This window comes from Sphaerodactylus townsendi, linkage group LG14 (assembly GCF_021028975.2).
Source record: "Sphaerodactylus townsendi isolate TG3544 linkage group LG14, MPM_Stown_v2.3, whole genome shotgun sequence".
Taxonomy (NCBI): domain Eukaryota; kingdom Metazoa; phylum Chordata; class Lepidosauria; order Squamata; family Sphaerodactylidae; genus Sphaerodactylus; species Sphaerodactylus townsendi.
In genome coordinates this window covers 5,999,591-6,014,746 of record NC_059438.1, presented here as the reverse complement: position 1 = coordinate 6,014,746, position 15,156 = coordinate 5,999,591, and the positions used below count along the sequence as shown (strand labels likewise).

Here is a 15,156-nt window from a genome sequence, read left to right as displayed (position 1 = left end):
GTGGTGATTCTCAGCTGGAGGTGTACCCAATTATTGCAATGTAATTCACTGTCAAATTAAACCTTGCAGGGCAATGTCATGGGCTCCAAGCTTGTCAAGTAGCAGCTGATGGGACCTTTTTTGGAGATCCTTGTCCAGGTTTGGGAAGCTACCTGTCTATTCAGTACCACTGCATGGAAGGTAAGCCGCACTCACAACACAGGGCCATAGAAAAGCATTTTTCAGTGATCTCTACATACGACCATACAGGCTGCAGTTAGGGTCATACATGAAAGAATGTTCCTCCAACAACAACAAAATATTCCTTGCATTTGGAAAACTAACATGTCAGGAACAAATTAGACTAGAACTCTTTTGATTGATATCTATTCTGAATAGTGGAGGAATTACGGGGCGGAGGAGGATTGTATGAAGGAAGATTTGATCACATGAATCCCAAGATGTTCAAACTGTCACTGCCTGGGCACAAGGTTACAGTGAAAACCTGGCTTTTATTTTGGGCTCCTAAAGTTACCAAACAGTGCAAGAAAAGAGTCATGCCATACTTATAGTTGCTTTAGTGCCACCAAAGACAATGTTGTAAAAACAATCTGTATGTCTCACATCACCAATTCCATATGTTCCCTTCCCCAGTTTGCCTGCCCTGGTCCTGTCAACTAGACATGCTTTGGGATTTTCATGCTCAGAACTTAATTCCCGGTCATATTGTAGTGGGAGTCAACTTGTATCAGGATGACCACATGTGGGGCGTGGGATCTTAAGCAATGTACCTGACCTGGGTCCTGGCATTTTCCTGACACGTCACGTGCTCTATTGTAGACGAGTGTGCATGGTGGTGGTCAGCTACAAAATCTGACAGGTGATTCTTTTTAACACTGCATGTAAAAACTCAGAACTTCAGAATAATTGTACCAATAAACAAAAAGACCTATGCAGAAAGATTAACCTGCTCAGTTGGATATATAAATTATAACTGTGTTCAGCCAGCAATAAACCAATTTCCTTTATCTGACTTTTCCCTTCACTCCTCTTCCTTAACGTGGTATATTGGTTCCCAACTTCACTCCCCAGTTTTTCAGGGCAGGGCCTGCTTATCTTGATTGCTATGAACGGATTCAGGAGATGGTAGTCTGAAAAGTAGGATATCAATATACGGAACAGGGGAAATGACTGCTGACTTTTCCATAAGTGCACACTGATGGTAGCAATACTGTTCTGTGCACTGTTTTACAGGCTTGCAACTGGCGGTGGCAGAGAGCAGCTTCGTCTTCGAGAATATCACCATCTCATTTAAATGGCTTCTTACACCTTACTCTGGCAACCTCTCATGCATCATTAGCACCGGAGATGGAAACACAATTGATCCTTACTACCCGCCAACGTAAGCTGAAACTTTTGCAGTCAATAAGGCTAGGAATTTAAGATCTTGCTGCAAAGGTGCTAATGTGTCAAAGATCCTTTAAAGAAAGCTTTTCATACACACAGCTGTTTGTTTCCACTGTTGATATAATGGAACTAATTACTGGGGGTAATGGAAGGTAAAGAGGAACTGCAAATTTCAGATCTTCTAAAAATGTGCTCCTTGTAAGCTTACACATTATTCCAAATGCCAACAGTTTATATTCTTTAGCTTACATAGCACAAGCTAGGCCGATCTTGCCAGATTTTTGGAATCTAAACAGGGCCAACCCTGTTTAGTACTTTGATGAGAGACCATCAAGGGACTCCAGGGTAGTTATGCAGAGGAGAGCAATGGCAAACCACCTCTGAACATTTGTTGGCTTGAAATCCTGTAGGGTTGCCATAAGTCAGTTGTGACTTGACAGCAAAAGGGGAAAAAAGGATAATCTTTTTGTATAATCTATATATAATCTTTTCACATAATGCAATTCCTTTGCTTATAATTTTTTTTTAAAAAAATGAAGTGGTATCACTGAATATTGCATGGGAAGAGGCTAAAATGCTTGCCCAAGACCTGAACTGCTGGAGAAGACTTGTTGCCCAATATGCTGCTTAGCATGGGAGGTTCTAAGTCTAAGAAATGCAATTTGTGCAATACACTTGGCAAGAAGGGCCTGCAGCCCCATCCTGGGTATGTTTACTTACACGTGTGTTAAGTACCATCAAGCCACTTCTGATTTATGGCGGCCTCCTGAATTAATGACCCCCAAACATCATATCATTAACAGCCTTGCTCAACTTTTGCATACTAAAGGCTGTGGCTTCCTTGATTGAGTCAGTCCATCTCTGATAGAGCGCATACCTTGAACTTTGAAAGTTCCATGTTCATTCCTAGGTATTTACATTTTAAAAACCTGAGGAAAGCCCTTGGGAAATTATCGCCACTCAGATAACATATTACAGGGCTAGGCAGATGAATGTTTTGCATAAGGCAACTTCATATGTATGTATGTATGTGCATGTCAGTGTGCAACCTTCAAAACATTTATTTCTGTTTCATCTTGTGGTAGCCTTCCCAGGCAATCCTAAGTGGAATTACATGCTTCTAAATCCATCAAAGTGAATGGGGCTTAGAAGGCTAGATCTCTGTTTAGGACTGTACTGTTAATTGCTCATTGGTTTAAAGAAACGGGGGATTCTACACACTATGAATCAGCATAGATTTTCTACAAATGGCTGCACTGAAGGTAATAGCTGAACTGATGAGAAAAGCTGGGGAATAGTTTTGAACTTTTAAAACATTTCACGGTATTGAACTCAACTTTTTGGTTCATCTGGAGACATTTTCCTTATTCAGTCAGAAATTATTTGCAGCTCTTCAGAAATAGGGGCAGTTACACACATTTTGCATTGTGAGTGTACCCCAAAGATTTTACCACTTAAAATGTAATGTGAATGGAACAATTGTGTGTTTGGAAACACATATCAGAGAGCTAGAGTTGGTAGCAACACCTTATTGAATTAATACTCATAAGCAAACTTAGGTCTGGTGCCATAAAATGTGCGGAGAGATTCGTGATAGTAAAGATTCGTGATAATGAAGATTCGTGATTGGTGATTCGTGATTGGTGAAGATCTATGGAAGTATGCAAAGGGGCCACTGGTCAGAGTTTGTGCTCAGCGTTTCGATATTTTACTGTTCTTGACTGCTCTGTGTATAACACATCTATTTTGATTTGTAAGTTCATTTAGCAACGTGACCTACAACTACGATTCTCCAGGTGAATTCACCATCTTTGTGGAATGCACCACCAGTGAATGGCATGTGACAGCCCAAACGCTTATAACCATCCAGGATAAAATGGACGAACTTATTGTCATTGGCTGTTTCAGTGCTTTCGAAGCTGGGAACAGCTCTTGTTGCAGAACTCTTTATGAAGAAACATTATGGATCCAAGTGACACTTAATGGAGGTCAGAGCTGCCATTTTCTCCCCGTTCAGTCATAATTCGGAAAAGGCAGTTTTGCTCAGTATAAACTGCCCATCCGTTAATAAGACTCCTTGAGGTTTTGTCTCTGTAAAAGCTTTCTCCCAAAGGTTGTTTCTGTGTAGCTAACTTTATTTAGCCCTTTGCAAACTAAGAGCAGGATTACATATAACACAGGAAACATGAGAGCTCCTTATGTATTTTGTCTTTTAAAAAAAAATCTCTCAAGTCAAACTAATGCCAGATCAAAGGTGTTGCTCATTTAACTCCAATGGGATAAATTGTTTGATCTGGATAGTCCAGGCTAGCCTTATCTTGTCAGAACTCAGAAGCTAAGCAGGATTAGCCATGGTTGGCGCTTGATGGGAGACCACCAAGGAAGTCCAGAGTTCCTTTGCAGAGCCAAGCAATTATTACTGAATCTCTTGCCTTGAAAATCCTATGAGAGTTCACCATAAGTTGGATGTGATAACAAAAGCCCTTCGGGGATGGGGCGGTATATTAAATTAAATAAATAATAAAATAATAATAATAATAAAAGTGGCAGGGGGAGTATGAGTAGCTTGTTCCCCTCAGGTGAGTGGCTTGCTAAGCTTCCCCAAGCTGTACCAGACAGTATGGGGAACTATCCTAATGACACAATTGACGTATGATGTGAGATCTATTCCATTACGTTCTTGACAGATTCCTAGAAAAAGGCTCAATGTTTATTATGTATTGGAATGACAAAACCCAGGATCTGGGATCAGACATAATTGAATGAGATGTAAATCCCTGAAGCTGCTTTTCTTACCAGAGTGGAGCAGATATGCAAATATTAGCTTATATCCAACCATGCAGTTCCTCCAACTGAGGGGAGGGGCAGTGATTTCTGTGGATTCCCATTTCCCCCATTGCTGACCCTCATTTTGCCATCTATGCTGCTTCTATGGGTCCCCTTGCCCTTCCAGACAAAATCTGGGGGTGGGCTCCATGGGCTGCACCAGGAAGAGGAAGCAAGAGTGAAGTCCTTCTCCCCTTTTGCTGCACCCCCCCCATTTTGACCCCCTTAACTTTTCACGTCTTCCACACAGTCCCTTAAAAAAGAAAGCCCGCTTTGGAAAATACCATTGACTGCTCACGCTACCTGTTTTTAAAATGGAAAGAGAGGGTGGAAATAGGGTTGCCAACTTCCAGGTGAATGACTAAATGAGAGCTGATCTTCAGAGTATGCAGATTGCTTATTTAGTCATTTATTTTTCTGGAGGAATGGCTATAAGGCGGACTGTACAACATTATATCCTATCAAGAACCCTCATCTCCCCGAACCGCATCCACCTAGATGCCATCCGTAAAATCTCCAGATATTTCTGAAACTGGAGTTGGCAACCCTAGGTGGGAATGATAGAGGATTCCCACATAACAATGACAAATTAGACTTCACTTATATAGTGAAGGGATACAGAACTGTACCCTGTGGAAAGCCATTTTGGAAATCTTCTATTTTTCAGGTAGTGGGGTGACTTACTCCATAGTAGCAGATAACAAAACACTGATGGAGTCCAGTGTCAAAGCAGGAACCATTCCTCACAACCTGACCTTGGATGTCACATCTCAACAGTTGCTTGGTCCCGGGGTACATCACCTCAAAATCTTTGCCTCCAGCAACACCACCGAAGCAGAAATTTCAGAAGGCCTCACCATTCATTTAGTTGAACCAGTCACCGGTCTTCAAGCAATGCTAAGCTCCAACTCTATGAAATTAGGAGAAGATCTGGAGATAACGGTCTCTGCACCTCATGGGCAACCTGAAAAGCTGAGGTTTGAGGTGATTGGATCAAATGAAACCTTTTCTCACTTGAAGGATGGTCCTGAAGGAGAAAACAAAACCTACAAGATTCCAGTGAAATCTGAAGGTACTGCCACAGCAAAGAACATGTACTTAACTGACTTGAATAACCATCTTTAATAGTAGGAATATGAGTGATACCTATGCTTCTTTGCCATTCTGAAGAATGTAACAAGAGTTGTGTACAGCCACAAAATGGCTGACAGAGAAGGCAGAGCCAACAACAAAATGTCAGGGAGTAGGGTGATCCATAACTCTAACTCTTCAACATTTTGGGCAGAAGCCCTGTTTAACAAGATGACTTTTTCAATGAACATATTGTTAAAATATTTTTGCATACCCCTTTGGTCACACGTTGGGGACCCTTGTGCTGTGGTGTCAGCTGCTGTCTGAGATATGTTTTTAAAGACCATCACAGCCAATCAGATCTCCAGTGGCCATTCAGAAGCCCTGTTAGGTAAAATCCCCATCTGACTCTGCTCACTTTCTAGAAATGCCTGGTGAACACCAGGAAAGGTGTTGGTGGGTGGCTTGGTGCCCTTGGACATAACTCTGGGAAACCCTGTACTAAATAGTATCCTTTCCTGTCAGGTGCTGATATAATCTACCCCTACTGTACCTAGCACTAGCCCTTAATCTGTGAGACAGTGCTATGGCATGTCACCCCTTTATTCATGTTCTGAGCCTGGCAACCCTAATAAGTGGGCTGCCATTCATGTAGAAGTATCACAACTGTGTTTGGGAGGAAGGGATGGGTGATTGCTATGGAAGCCACTATTTTCATCCGGGACATTCTAAATGCTTTGCTATTGCATCCACCCACAGATACTTTTCTACTACTCTGGTGATTCCAGAGAAAAACAGTTTACAGCTGTAAGGAACAATACCTGCTGCATCCTACGCTCTGCCTCAGATAAAGATGCTAGTACAGTCAGTTGTATGAACATTGTATGCTTCCGCATTAGAATATAGTCCCAAATGAATATGAGAATTATCATTCATTTATCTGCACTGCCTTTGTCAAAACCATTATTTTGTGCATTATTGAACGCCTATCATCAGTACTTGCCTTTTGCAAACTGGTAGGCACTAGGACCCAGGCAGAGCATTCTACAGCTAAGAAAGTCTGGCATGTTGAGTTCTGTGGTGAAAAAATATACAATCCTACTATCATCTTTTTCTGACACAGAGTATAGTAACTACTTGCGTCAAAAAGTGGAATCATATCACCTGTGGGGCAGAGAGTATATATGGCTGTTAAGCCGCTGAAAAGTAACATTTGAAAACTCATAGTCTTGGAGAGCCACTCGTGATCCCCATGAGACTGAACAACCCTATGCTATTTTGAGGCAACCTAGATTTATTAAAAATCCTTGGGCACGCTACCAAACTAGCCCCAAATCCTCTGCATACGAGCTGCAATGGGTTGATTTTGAAGTTTGCGAACTCAGTACACATGGATGGGCCAAGAGTGCATGTGGCAAGCCAAATGATTTATGAAACTCTTGCCCTTCAACCCTGCCCATTTCATGACCAACTGATGTGCCTTTAATTTATGGAAGATGCGGAGTGTTTATTAAAACAGATAGTAAAACACAAATGGATTTCACAACACCCTGTGGACCTTTACTCCTAATTAACTTCAGTTATGTATTGATTTCAGGTGTCTTCGTAGTCAAGCTGCTTGCTATGAATGCCTTCTCGAATATGAGCATCGACGTAGGCACGGTCACCGTCTCGTCCAACAGCTCTGGTAATGAAAGTAATAACAGCCTTCCCATTTTAGATGAGCCTTTTAATGGCTCTCATGACTGAATGTTTTCCTGCTCTCCAGTCATTGTTTTTCTGTGCTGTTTTTCTTGACATTCAAATTATCTTCGTGTTTTGGGGTGTTTGCATTGTGACAACGTTTTAAGGATGTTCAGAGATGCCTTAGGCTTTTTTACAGGTTGGACATCCAACAAATATCTTCAACAGTCACATCGATAAAGAAGTTCTCGACCATGCTCATTAATTATGTGAAAAGGAAACATCTTTTCAAAATAAGCATTTTAATTTAGAGGTTCATTTTTTCCCAAGTCTCTATATATCATGTGCTCCTCTCGTAGCTAACAGTGGGAGCTTTCAGGAGTAGGACTGAAGGATTTAATTTTGTTTGGATAAGCACTGGAGGCTTCTGATATCTAATTTCTGATTTTTTAAAGAAAATTCAAAAATAGAGAATGACCATAGTGGAAGCAAACCAGCACTGCTACAGTGGACAGATCCCTAGAAATTAACTCATGAAATCTTTCAAGTTTTCAACTTCAGTTCCAGCAGACTCCAGCAAGAAACTTCCAACTTATTGTTGAAGGTTCTCACGGCCAGAATTAAATGGTTGTTGTGGGTTTTTCGGGTTGTGTGACCATGGTCTGGTTTTCCCGGCTTTGTGGCAGTGGTATATGACAGCCATAGATGTGGATGAAATGCTATGAGCTAAAACTTCCAGACCATGGCCACACAGCCTGAAAAAACCCACAACAGCCAAACTTCCAGCTGTTTGTCAAGTGCAACCTCAATCAAACGTCAAAATTCTCCAGAATTATATTTTGCTGTTTCTGTCTCCCTCCTCTAAACCACAAGGCCATGACCTTCTCCAAGATTCTATGAGTAATCCATTCTAAATGGTGAGAGAGGAGTTCATCTACTGTCATTACTTTTCAGGTGACCTAATATCAGATGACATTCTTAGATGATAAACACAAGTCATTGGCTTTTCAAGGGAAGATTTCACAACAGAATTGTACTTCCCTCTTCCTAGAATAAATAATCACTTGACTCAATTACTGTAAGTGTCAAAATACATTCTGTTAGGCAAGCAAACTTGCAGTGCAAAGGTGATCAAGTAGCTTGGGACATAATTGAAACAGTATGGGAGAGCAATGGTGCTGAGCTATGATACACTGCCATACAGGAAAGGGATTGAAGCTGAGGGAACAGATGGGGAATTCAGGACACTGAATTCTGTCCCCATCTTCTCCAAATGCTGCCCTAAATCTCACAAGAGCCACCTTCATTGGTGACTGCGATCTTTCTAAAGCTCCAGGAAATTGATCACGATTCACATAGGAAAACTAACAAGTATGTTTTATACAGTTGCTACTAAAAACTCAGATTTACTCTTTGTGTTAAACAGAACCTTTTGAGGACAAAGTGGAAACCGACATCAATGGCAAAATGAGAACTGTGAGTATTGGCGAGACTTTGCCAAGTCAGTGAGGGATGAGGGAACGACAGCCAAGAAGGTCCTCTTGGAAATATTTTGCAGGAATTAAAGCTAAGTAATTTGACATGCAGCACAGTGGGGTTTAGGTCCACGAGGCCTGTTTTCAGTATGCTATTTATTGGTGAATTAGTTGAATGGCCTATAGAGACAGATATATCGCTACTTACCTGTGACTCTGAGGTAATTTCTGGAAGGACTAAACAGAGCCAGAGGGTTACCTCTGCACCACTACCCATCTCCCCTTAAAAGGCTTAGCTGCCAGAGAAACTGGCATCCTCTGTGCAGTATGTGAACATACTTCCACATCTCCTGTGGTATGGTTCTCAGTACCTGTTGATGGGCCGAAGGGATCCCCAAAGCAAGAAAAATAGAAGGGACTCCACTGTAGACGAGACACTTCCATCCACATCTCTAATGGCTGCTTTTCTTTCTGGTTTAGGACAGCAACTGGAAAAAGCGAATGTACATTAAGCCCAGCCGTCATGCTGGTATCTTTGCCACAGTTATTCTTGGCTGGCCTGAAGACGACAACACCTCTCTTTACTCATGGTCTTGTGGTACGTTCGTTACAGCTTAAGTCAGTGACCCCCAAAGTGGTGCTCAAAGGCATCATGGTGCCCATGAATGTGCTTTCTGACGTCCATTTGCTTCTTCCCCAGAGCATCTCTTCCCCCAAAGCAGGTAGCTAACCCCAGTGTTCCTCTGGGAAGATCATGCTTCTAGTCAGATGCGACTTGAGGCAAAGACACACATGTGTTTCCTAACCTGTTTTAATGCTGTTATTGTTTACCTTGCGAACCCTAAGATGGAAATGTTTAAAATAAATAAAATAAATTCCATACACAGAAACACAACTTCCCTGTTTCCCCCCTCCTAAAGCAGCTCCAAAAAACCCCCCTGCAAGTTCTGCTGCACAGGCTCAACACTTTGAACTCCAGCGTTAATGTATGTTTGGCTTACTTTCATACATCTTCTGAAGTGCTTGTTCTGTAGATCTAGGGATCCCTTTTATATGACTATCTACAGAATATTATGTGTTTCTTTCATATGGGGCTAGAAATTTTGCAAGGTAAAAGATATCTCCTGAGCTGAGTACTGGAAGGACAGTGGAAAGAATTCTTTTATTTTGAAAATGCTAATGCTTCCGCTGAAAAATACCTTCGCAGGACACTGCTGGCCTGAGTGGACGGAATGCGTTCAACAGCGATCCATCCTCGTTGACCAAAGAGAAATACAGATCCCACCCGCCTGCTTGCCTCCTCCCAGTTCTGCAGTAACTGTGAAACTTACAGTTCAGACCCCAGGGAAAGAAACCAAGAAGGATGAGCAATGCCTTTACTTGACAGCAAAACAAGAGCTGAGCCTCCAAATCAGGTGGGCTGTGATATATTTCATTTGTTAGTACTGTGTCAAATGGTGTAGCTGAGATGCTTACTGGGAGAGAAGATGAACCAGCTCCTTGTCCCACTCCATTGTTATTCTTTAGGTGGATTGGGTCTGACAAATGGAATAGGAACACAAGAACATAAGAGGGGCCCCGCTAGATCACACCAGTGGTCCACCAAGTCTGGGGGTCCCCTGGGGTGCTATGATACCAGGGGCAGAGCGAGGGGGAACTGGCCCCGGGGCAAGCTCCCGCCCTGCACCCTTGCCGCAACAATGCCCACCCCGGAATGCTCCCCCCCACCATGACCAGTAGCCACTGATGGGCATTACTTTGCCCCCACCATGACCAGTAGCCACTGATGGGCATTACTTTGCACACAGAATGTTCCCGGTTCAATTTCCATAATCTCCGGTTAAAAGGATCAGACACAGTGGTGGGATTAATATAATTTAACAACCAGTTCTGGTGGTGGGATTTAAATAATTTAACAATTGGTTGTTTACAAGCACCATTTTAACAACCGGTTCTGCCGAAGTGGTGTGAATCGGCTGAATCCCACCACTGATCTGATAGAATAGAATAGAATAGAATAGAATAGAATAGAATAGAATCTTTATTGGCCAAGTGTGATTGGACACACAAGGAATTTGTCTCCGGTGCATATGCTCTCAGTGTACATAAAAGAAAAATACATTTGTCAAGAATCATAAGGTACAGCACTTAATGATTGTCATATAGGTCTAGTAAGCAATCAGGAAACAATCAGTAGTAATGAAAACATAAAATGTAAAATCATAAAATAAAATAAAATAAAATGTCAGCACAGGCTATAGTCATACAGTCATGCAAGGTGGGAGGGAGATGGGTTAATAGGAATGATGAAAAAAGTAGTGCAGTAATTATACTAATAAGCATATAATAAATAGTTTAACATTATCGCAGGGGAATTGATTTTGTTTAACAGAGTGATGGCGATTCGGGAAAAAACTTTGTTCTTCAATGTCTAGTTGTCTTGGTGTTGCAGTGCTCCATTTTGTAGCGAGCGGTTTTAAGAGGGTAAGAGTTGAAAAGCTGGTTATGTCCAGGATGCTGAGGAGGTCAGTAAAGAAAAATATTTTCCACAGCCCTTTTTTTGACCCGTCGCAGTATGTATTGAGGTCCTCAATGGAAGGCAGGTTCAGCACAGCAATTGTTTTCTGCGGATTCTGATTTATTCTCTGAAGTCTGTGTCGATCTTGTTGGGTTGCAAAACCAAACCACACAGTTATAGAGGTGCAGATGACAGACTCAATGATTCCTCTGTAGAACTGTATCAGCAGCTCCTTGGGCAGTTTGAGCTTCCTGAGTTGGCGCAGAAAGAACATTCTTTGTTGTGCTTTTTTGATGACATTTTTGATATTAGGTGACCATTTTAGGTCATGAGATATGATAGTATGTGATATGAAAGAACTCTGGATAGCGGCTGCCAGTCTGAGTGGACAATATTCATCTTGATGGACCAGAAGTCCAATTCAATATAAAACAGCTTCATGGGTGTATATGTGCATTTATGCATGTACATCTACCCAATGTATAATGTTATAAACCTCTGTCATGTCCCCTCTTAATTGCCTTTTATCTAAAGAGAAAATTCCCAGACCCTTCAGTCTTTCTTCAGAGTAAAGGTTCTCGAGTCTCTTCACCTTCTTAGTTGCCCTCGTCCACAGTTCTTCCACCTGTGTCATATTTTTTTGAGATCTGGTGACCAGAATTAGCGGTGTAGTCACAACAGGGGAAGGACTCTTCGCTTTGTTTTGGCCTTGGTGTGAAACAGGGTGCTGAATTGGACTGGCCACTGGCCTGATCCATCAAAGCTCTTTTTATATTCTTAAAAAGGATTACTCAATTACAGAGTAAGAGCACGGGTGATTTCCTCCACCTTGGAAAAGATTTGGCAGGGAAGCATCCTTTCCATTTTGAATGTCTTTGTGTTAGCTAATGATACTTCCTGTATTCCTCCTAGCTGCAATACGAACTGCAAGCCAGTAAATATTTCTGAAGATGTCATGCTTAGAGTCTCTGCAGGGACAGACTCAAAAGATACTCTCTACACATGGTACTTAGACAATACGTTCCTCAGAAAGGTGAGCTTATTAACCATACCCAAATGCTCTAGAGTTGCATACACATGCTCTGAAGTGGAGTGATTCCTGATTTGGTTCCAGGCTACACTAGTATTCAACCAGAGAATGGCTAGTGTGCCACAAGAAATAAATACAGAGCTAGAGGGTCTTGTGAAGTCAAAGTTCCTATCCATAAAGGAGCCTGGCTCAATATCTCCACAATTTATTTTCTTCTCCTTCTAGTCAGTCAAGTAGGGTCAAGCAATTTAGCCATGTGACTGAATCATTCAAGGACTCCTCTGTACAGAGACACAGCAGAATCATCAGGCCTGAAATGAGCCTGCCTGTTGTGACTCTGCTTGAGTCACTGCTTTACCTTCATCAGAAACGATGCACGAATCAACAAGTCATGCAAAAATCATGGTGAGGGGGGCTGTTCTCATTTATTTTACTTCTTTCACATTGCAAAGTGCATGTTTTGGAGTGCTAGAATGAGACACTGACAGTGTTCCTGCAGAAGAAAAAGGTGCCTCATCCACCAGAAGTCGAGTTGCTCAAAAAGATGCATTTTGTCCAGAGATTGAACGCGGGCAGTTTTAATGAGCTTGTCACAATCCAAAGTGTGTAACCTTCAAAGCATTTATTGGGTTCTTGTGGGGCGAGGTACTTGGAATGAGTTGCAACAACAATTTTTAAACAACAAAATGGTTTACTTTTCTTTACAATTAACACTTTTAAAACATCAACATTTAACGTTACAATTCAAGGTCCTGTTCAGGTTGCATTTCAAGTCCTTCTATTTACAGTCTACTGATATTGCCAAGTCCAAATCTTCTTTGCAAGTTGGCTGGCTCCTGAAGACTCCAAGGGCTTGATGAACAGGTTGCAACATGATGAAGGTCTCCAGGAGAACTCTCACCCATTACAACCACAAAAGAAACCCTTAACAAGGTGTTAAGGGCTTATAGAAATCAAGGTCCGAGTCTGGTAGCCTTGTTCTTCTGCAAAAGAGCTCTTTCAGCCTCTCTGCTGCTCCGAGTCTCCACCCCTTACTGGGTCAACCCATTCTGGGCCAACCCATTCTGGGCATGGGGGTTACACAAGCACAGTAAGGAGACAAAAATTCTGCTTCAGATAGACTGAGCAACTGCATCCATCCAGTTAATCAATCTATGTGTTCCCCCAGCTATTTGAGACAGACGGGCACCCTTCAGGGCCCTCGCTGGCAGGCTTACCAGAAACCGGTTCTACTTTTTCATTTTTTTAATTAGAGCAGTGAGGCCTGCCCTGGGTGAAATGCTTTGCCAATCTAGTGCAGAGATAAACATGAAAGAATCTTCAGACAACACAATGGAAGGTGTATCCAACCCCTTCTGCTGTTTTAATCCCAGCTCTTTCCTCTCGTGTTTGATTGTCCCAGCCCAGTCCGCTTCCACCAGGATGTAACTTGAATGGCTTCCGGCAGAGCAACCTGACCTTGCTTCAGAGCAATTCGACAGTGTTGGTGTTGAACAGCTCCTTTCTGCAAACACAAGGAGAAGCCTTCAGAATTAAAGCTACAGGTATGAGAACCAACATTTGGACGATGCCTTGAAGATTCAATAGTATTGATCACCACTCTGGGGTCACAAAGGAACTTTCCTCCAGTGTGCAGAGAGCCAGCATGGTGTAGTGGCTAAGAATGGCAGACTTTAATTTGGAGAACTGGTCTAATTTGAAGGTAGCTGGTCTACAGTAGAAGAGATAGATTCAAGTCCAGTATTACCTTAAAGGCCAATAAGATTTGGAGGGTATCAATGTTTATCAAATAATTCAAGTAAGAATTATGTGAAAGGCCTCCACTCAAGACCCTAGAGAGCCATTGCTGGAAAGAGTAAAGAAGACTGACCCTGGTAGACGTAGGGTCTGACACAGTAGAAGTCATCTTCATGTGTTCCCGTGACCTTATCTTCAGCAGCTTCTTTCTCAACTTTCCAGCAACAAGTGAACACAAATATGGTGAAGCAACTTATATTCTGAGCACTGTGCCTCCCCCTGCAGTTCCAGTATGTGCTGTATCCCCTAAGCAAGGATCAGTGCTAACTCTCTTCTCCATCTCCTGCCACCCTCCCTGCCTGGAGGACCAGTGTGGTCCATTGGACACCTCCCCACTGACATACTGTTTCTACCTGGAGCCAAGTAAGTGTTAGTTTGTTACCTTGGCAGTTTGGCGGTGATACTCACTCAACGGCTCTGGAGCCACGTGTGGCTCTTTGACGTGCCATGTGTGGCTTTTGGAAGCACGGTTCCCCAACTTGGCACTGACTGGCTTCATATTTCACCAAAGTGGGAAAGACCCTTGCCTAGTGGGGCTTGTGGTTCCCACCTTGAAACAGCTGCTTTCAGAGGAACAGGTAAGCTGTGAGCCTCCCTGAGGGGCAGGCCTCATGCTAGGAATGGAAGTAAATGTGTTTCTTTTACTTAATGGTGATGGTAAATGTAGAGACCAAGCATGATGGGGGGATTAAGGTGTCGGATTAGGTTCGAATCCCAATTCTGTCATGGAAATTTGCTGGGTGACCTTGGGCCAGTCACACACGTTCAGCCTTGACCCTGGCAAGTATTAGGATGGGAGACTGCCAAGGAATGCCAGGGGCCTTGGCATGGAGGCAGGCAGTGGCAAACCACCTCTGAAGTCTCTTGCCTTGAAATCCCCACCAGGATGGCACTTTAAACACACAAAACTGTGCATGTGGATCTCTACAAGCGTCAGAGTGAGTATCACAGATCTTAGAGTCCAAAAGAGATGTGATGCATTAGATCCCTTTCCCATGCTGTCTACTGGATCACTCTCTCTCCCTACCTGTCGCTCCTTCCAGATTCTCTCTTGCACTGTGGTCAAGACCCTCACCTAACTTCAGTTTACCTCCCACTCGGAGAAGAGGACAATAACTTCCTTTTACATATAATCATTGCTGTGAGTAACAGCTATGGGGACAACGTCCACACGAAGGCCACAGTCAGGGTATGTGCATCTTGTCTTGGCAGATTTTTAAAATTAACTGAATTTTAATATCTGGGAAAGTGGGCAATGGCATAATTGTCTGTGGCTATCAGCATGCCATGTTATTGCTGCGTATTAATTTATCACTTGGGCTTGGCCTAAAAGGAACAGCTCTTGGAAGACTGGACCTTTGGCAAGATCA

At 42.6% G+C, this 15,156-nt stretch overlaps 1 protein-coding gene across 1 annotated transcript in view; it reads left to right on the top strand.

The window, feature by feature from the left end:
• The window catches only part of PKD1L2 (polycystin 1 like 2), a 52,805-nt gene that overhangs the window by 3,498 nt on the left and 34,151 nt on the right, over nt 1-15,156 (top strand). Inside the window, exons 4-15 of the mRNA XM_048516048.1 lie at nt 70-180; nt 1,234-1,381; nt 3,145-3,374; nt 4,880-5,284; nt 6,881-6,970; nt 8,393-8,442; nt 8,922-9,039; nt 9,649-9,856; nt 11,872-11,992; nt 13,392-13,533; nt 13,949-14,149; nt 14,830-14,975. Coding sequence (XP_048372005.1) covers nt 70-180; nt 1,234-1,381; nt 3,145-3,374; nt 4,880-5,284; nt 6,881-6,970; nt 8,393-8,442; nt 8,922-9,039; nt 9,649-9,856; nt 11,872-11,992; nt 13,392-13,533; nt 13,949-14,149; nt 14,830-14,975 — 1,970 coding nt within the window. The remainder of the gene's footprint in view (nt 1-69; nt 181-1,233; nt 1,382-3,144; nt 3,375-4,879; nt 5,285-6,880; nt 6,971-8,392; nt 8,443-8,921; nt 9,040-9,648; nt 9,857-11,871; nt 11,993-13,391; nt 13,534-13,948; nt 14,150-14,829; nt 14,976-15,156) is intronic.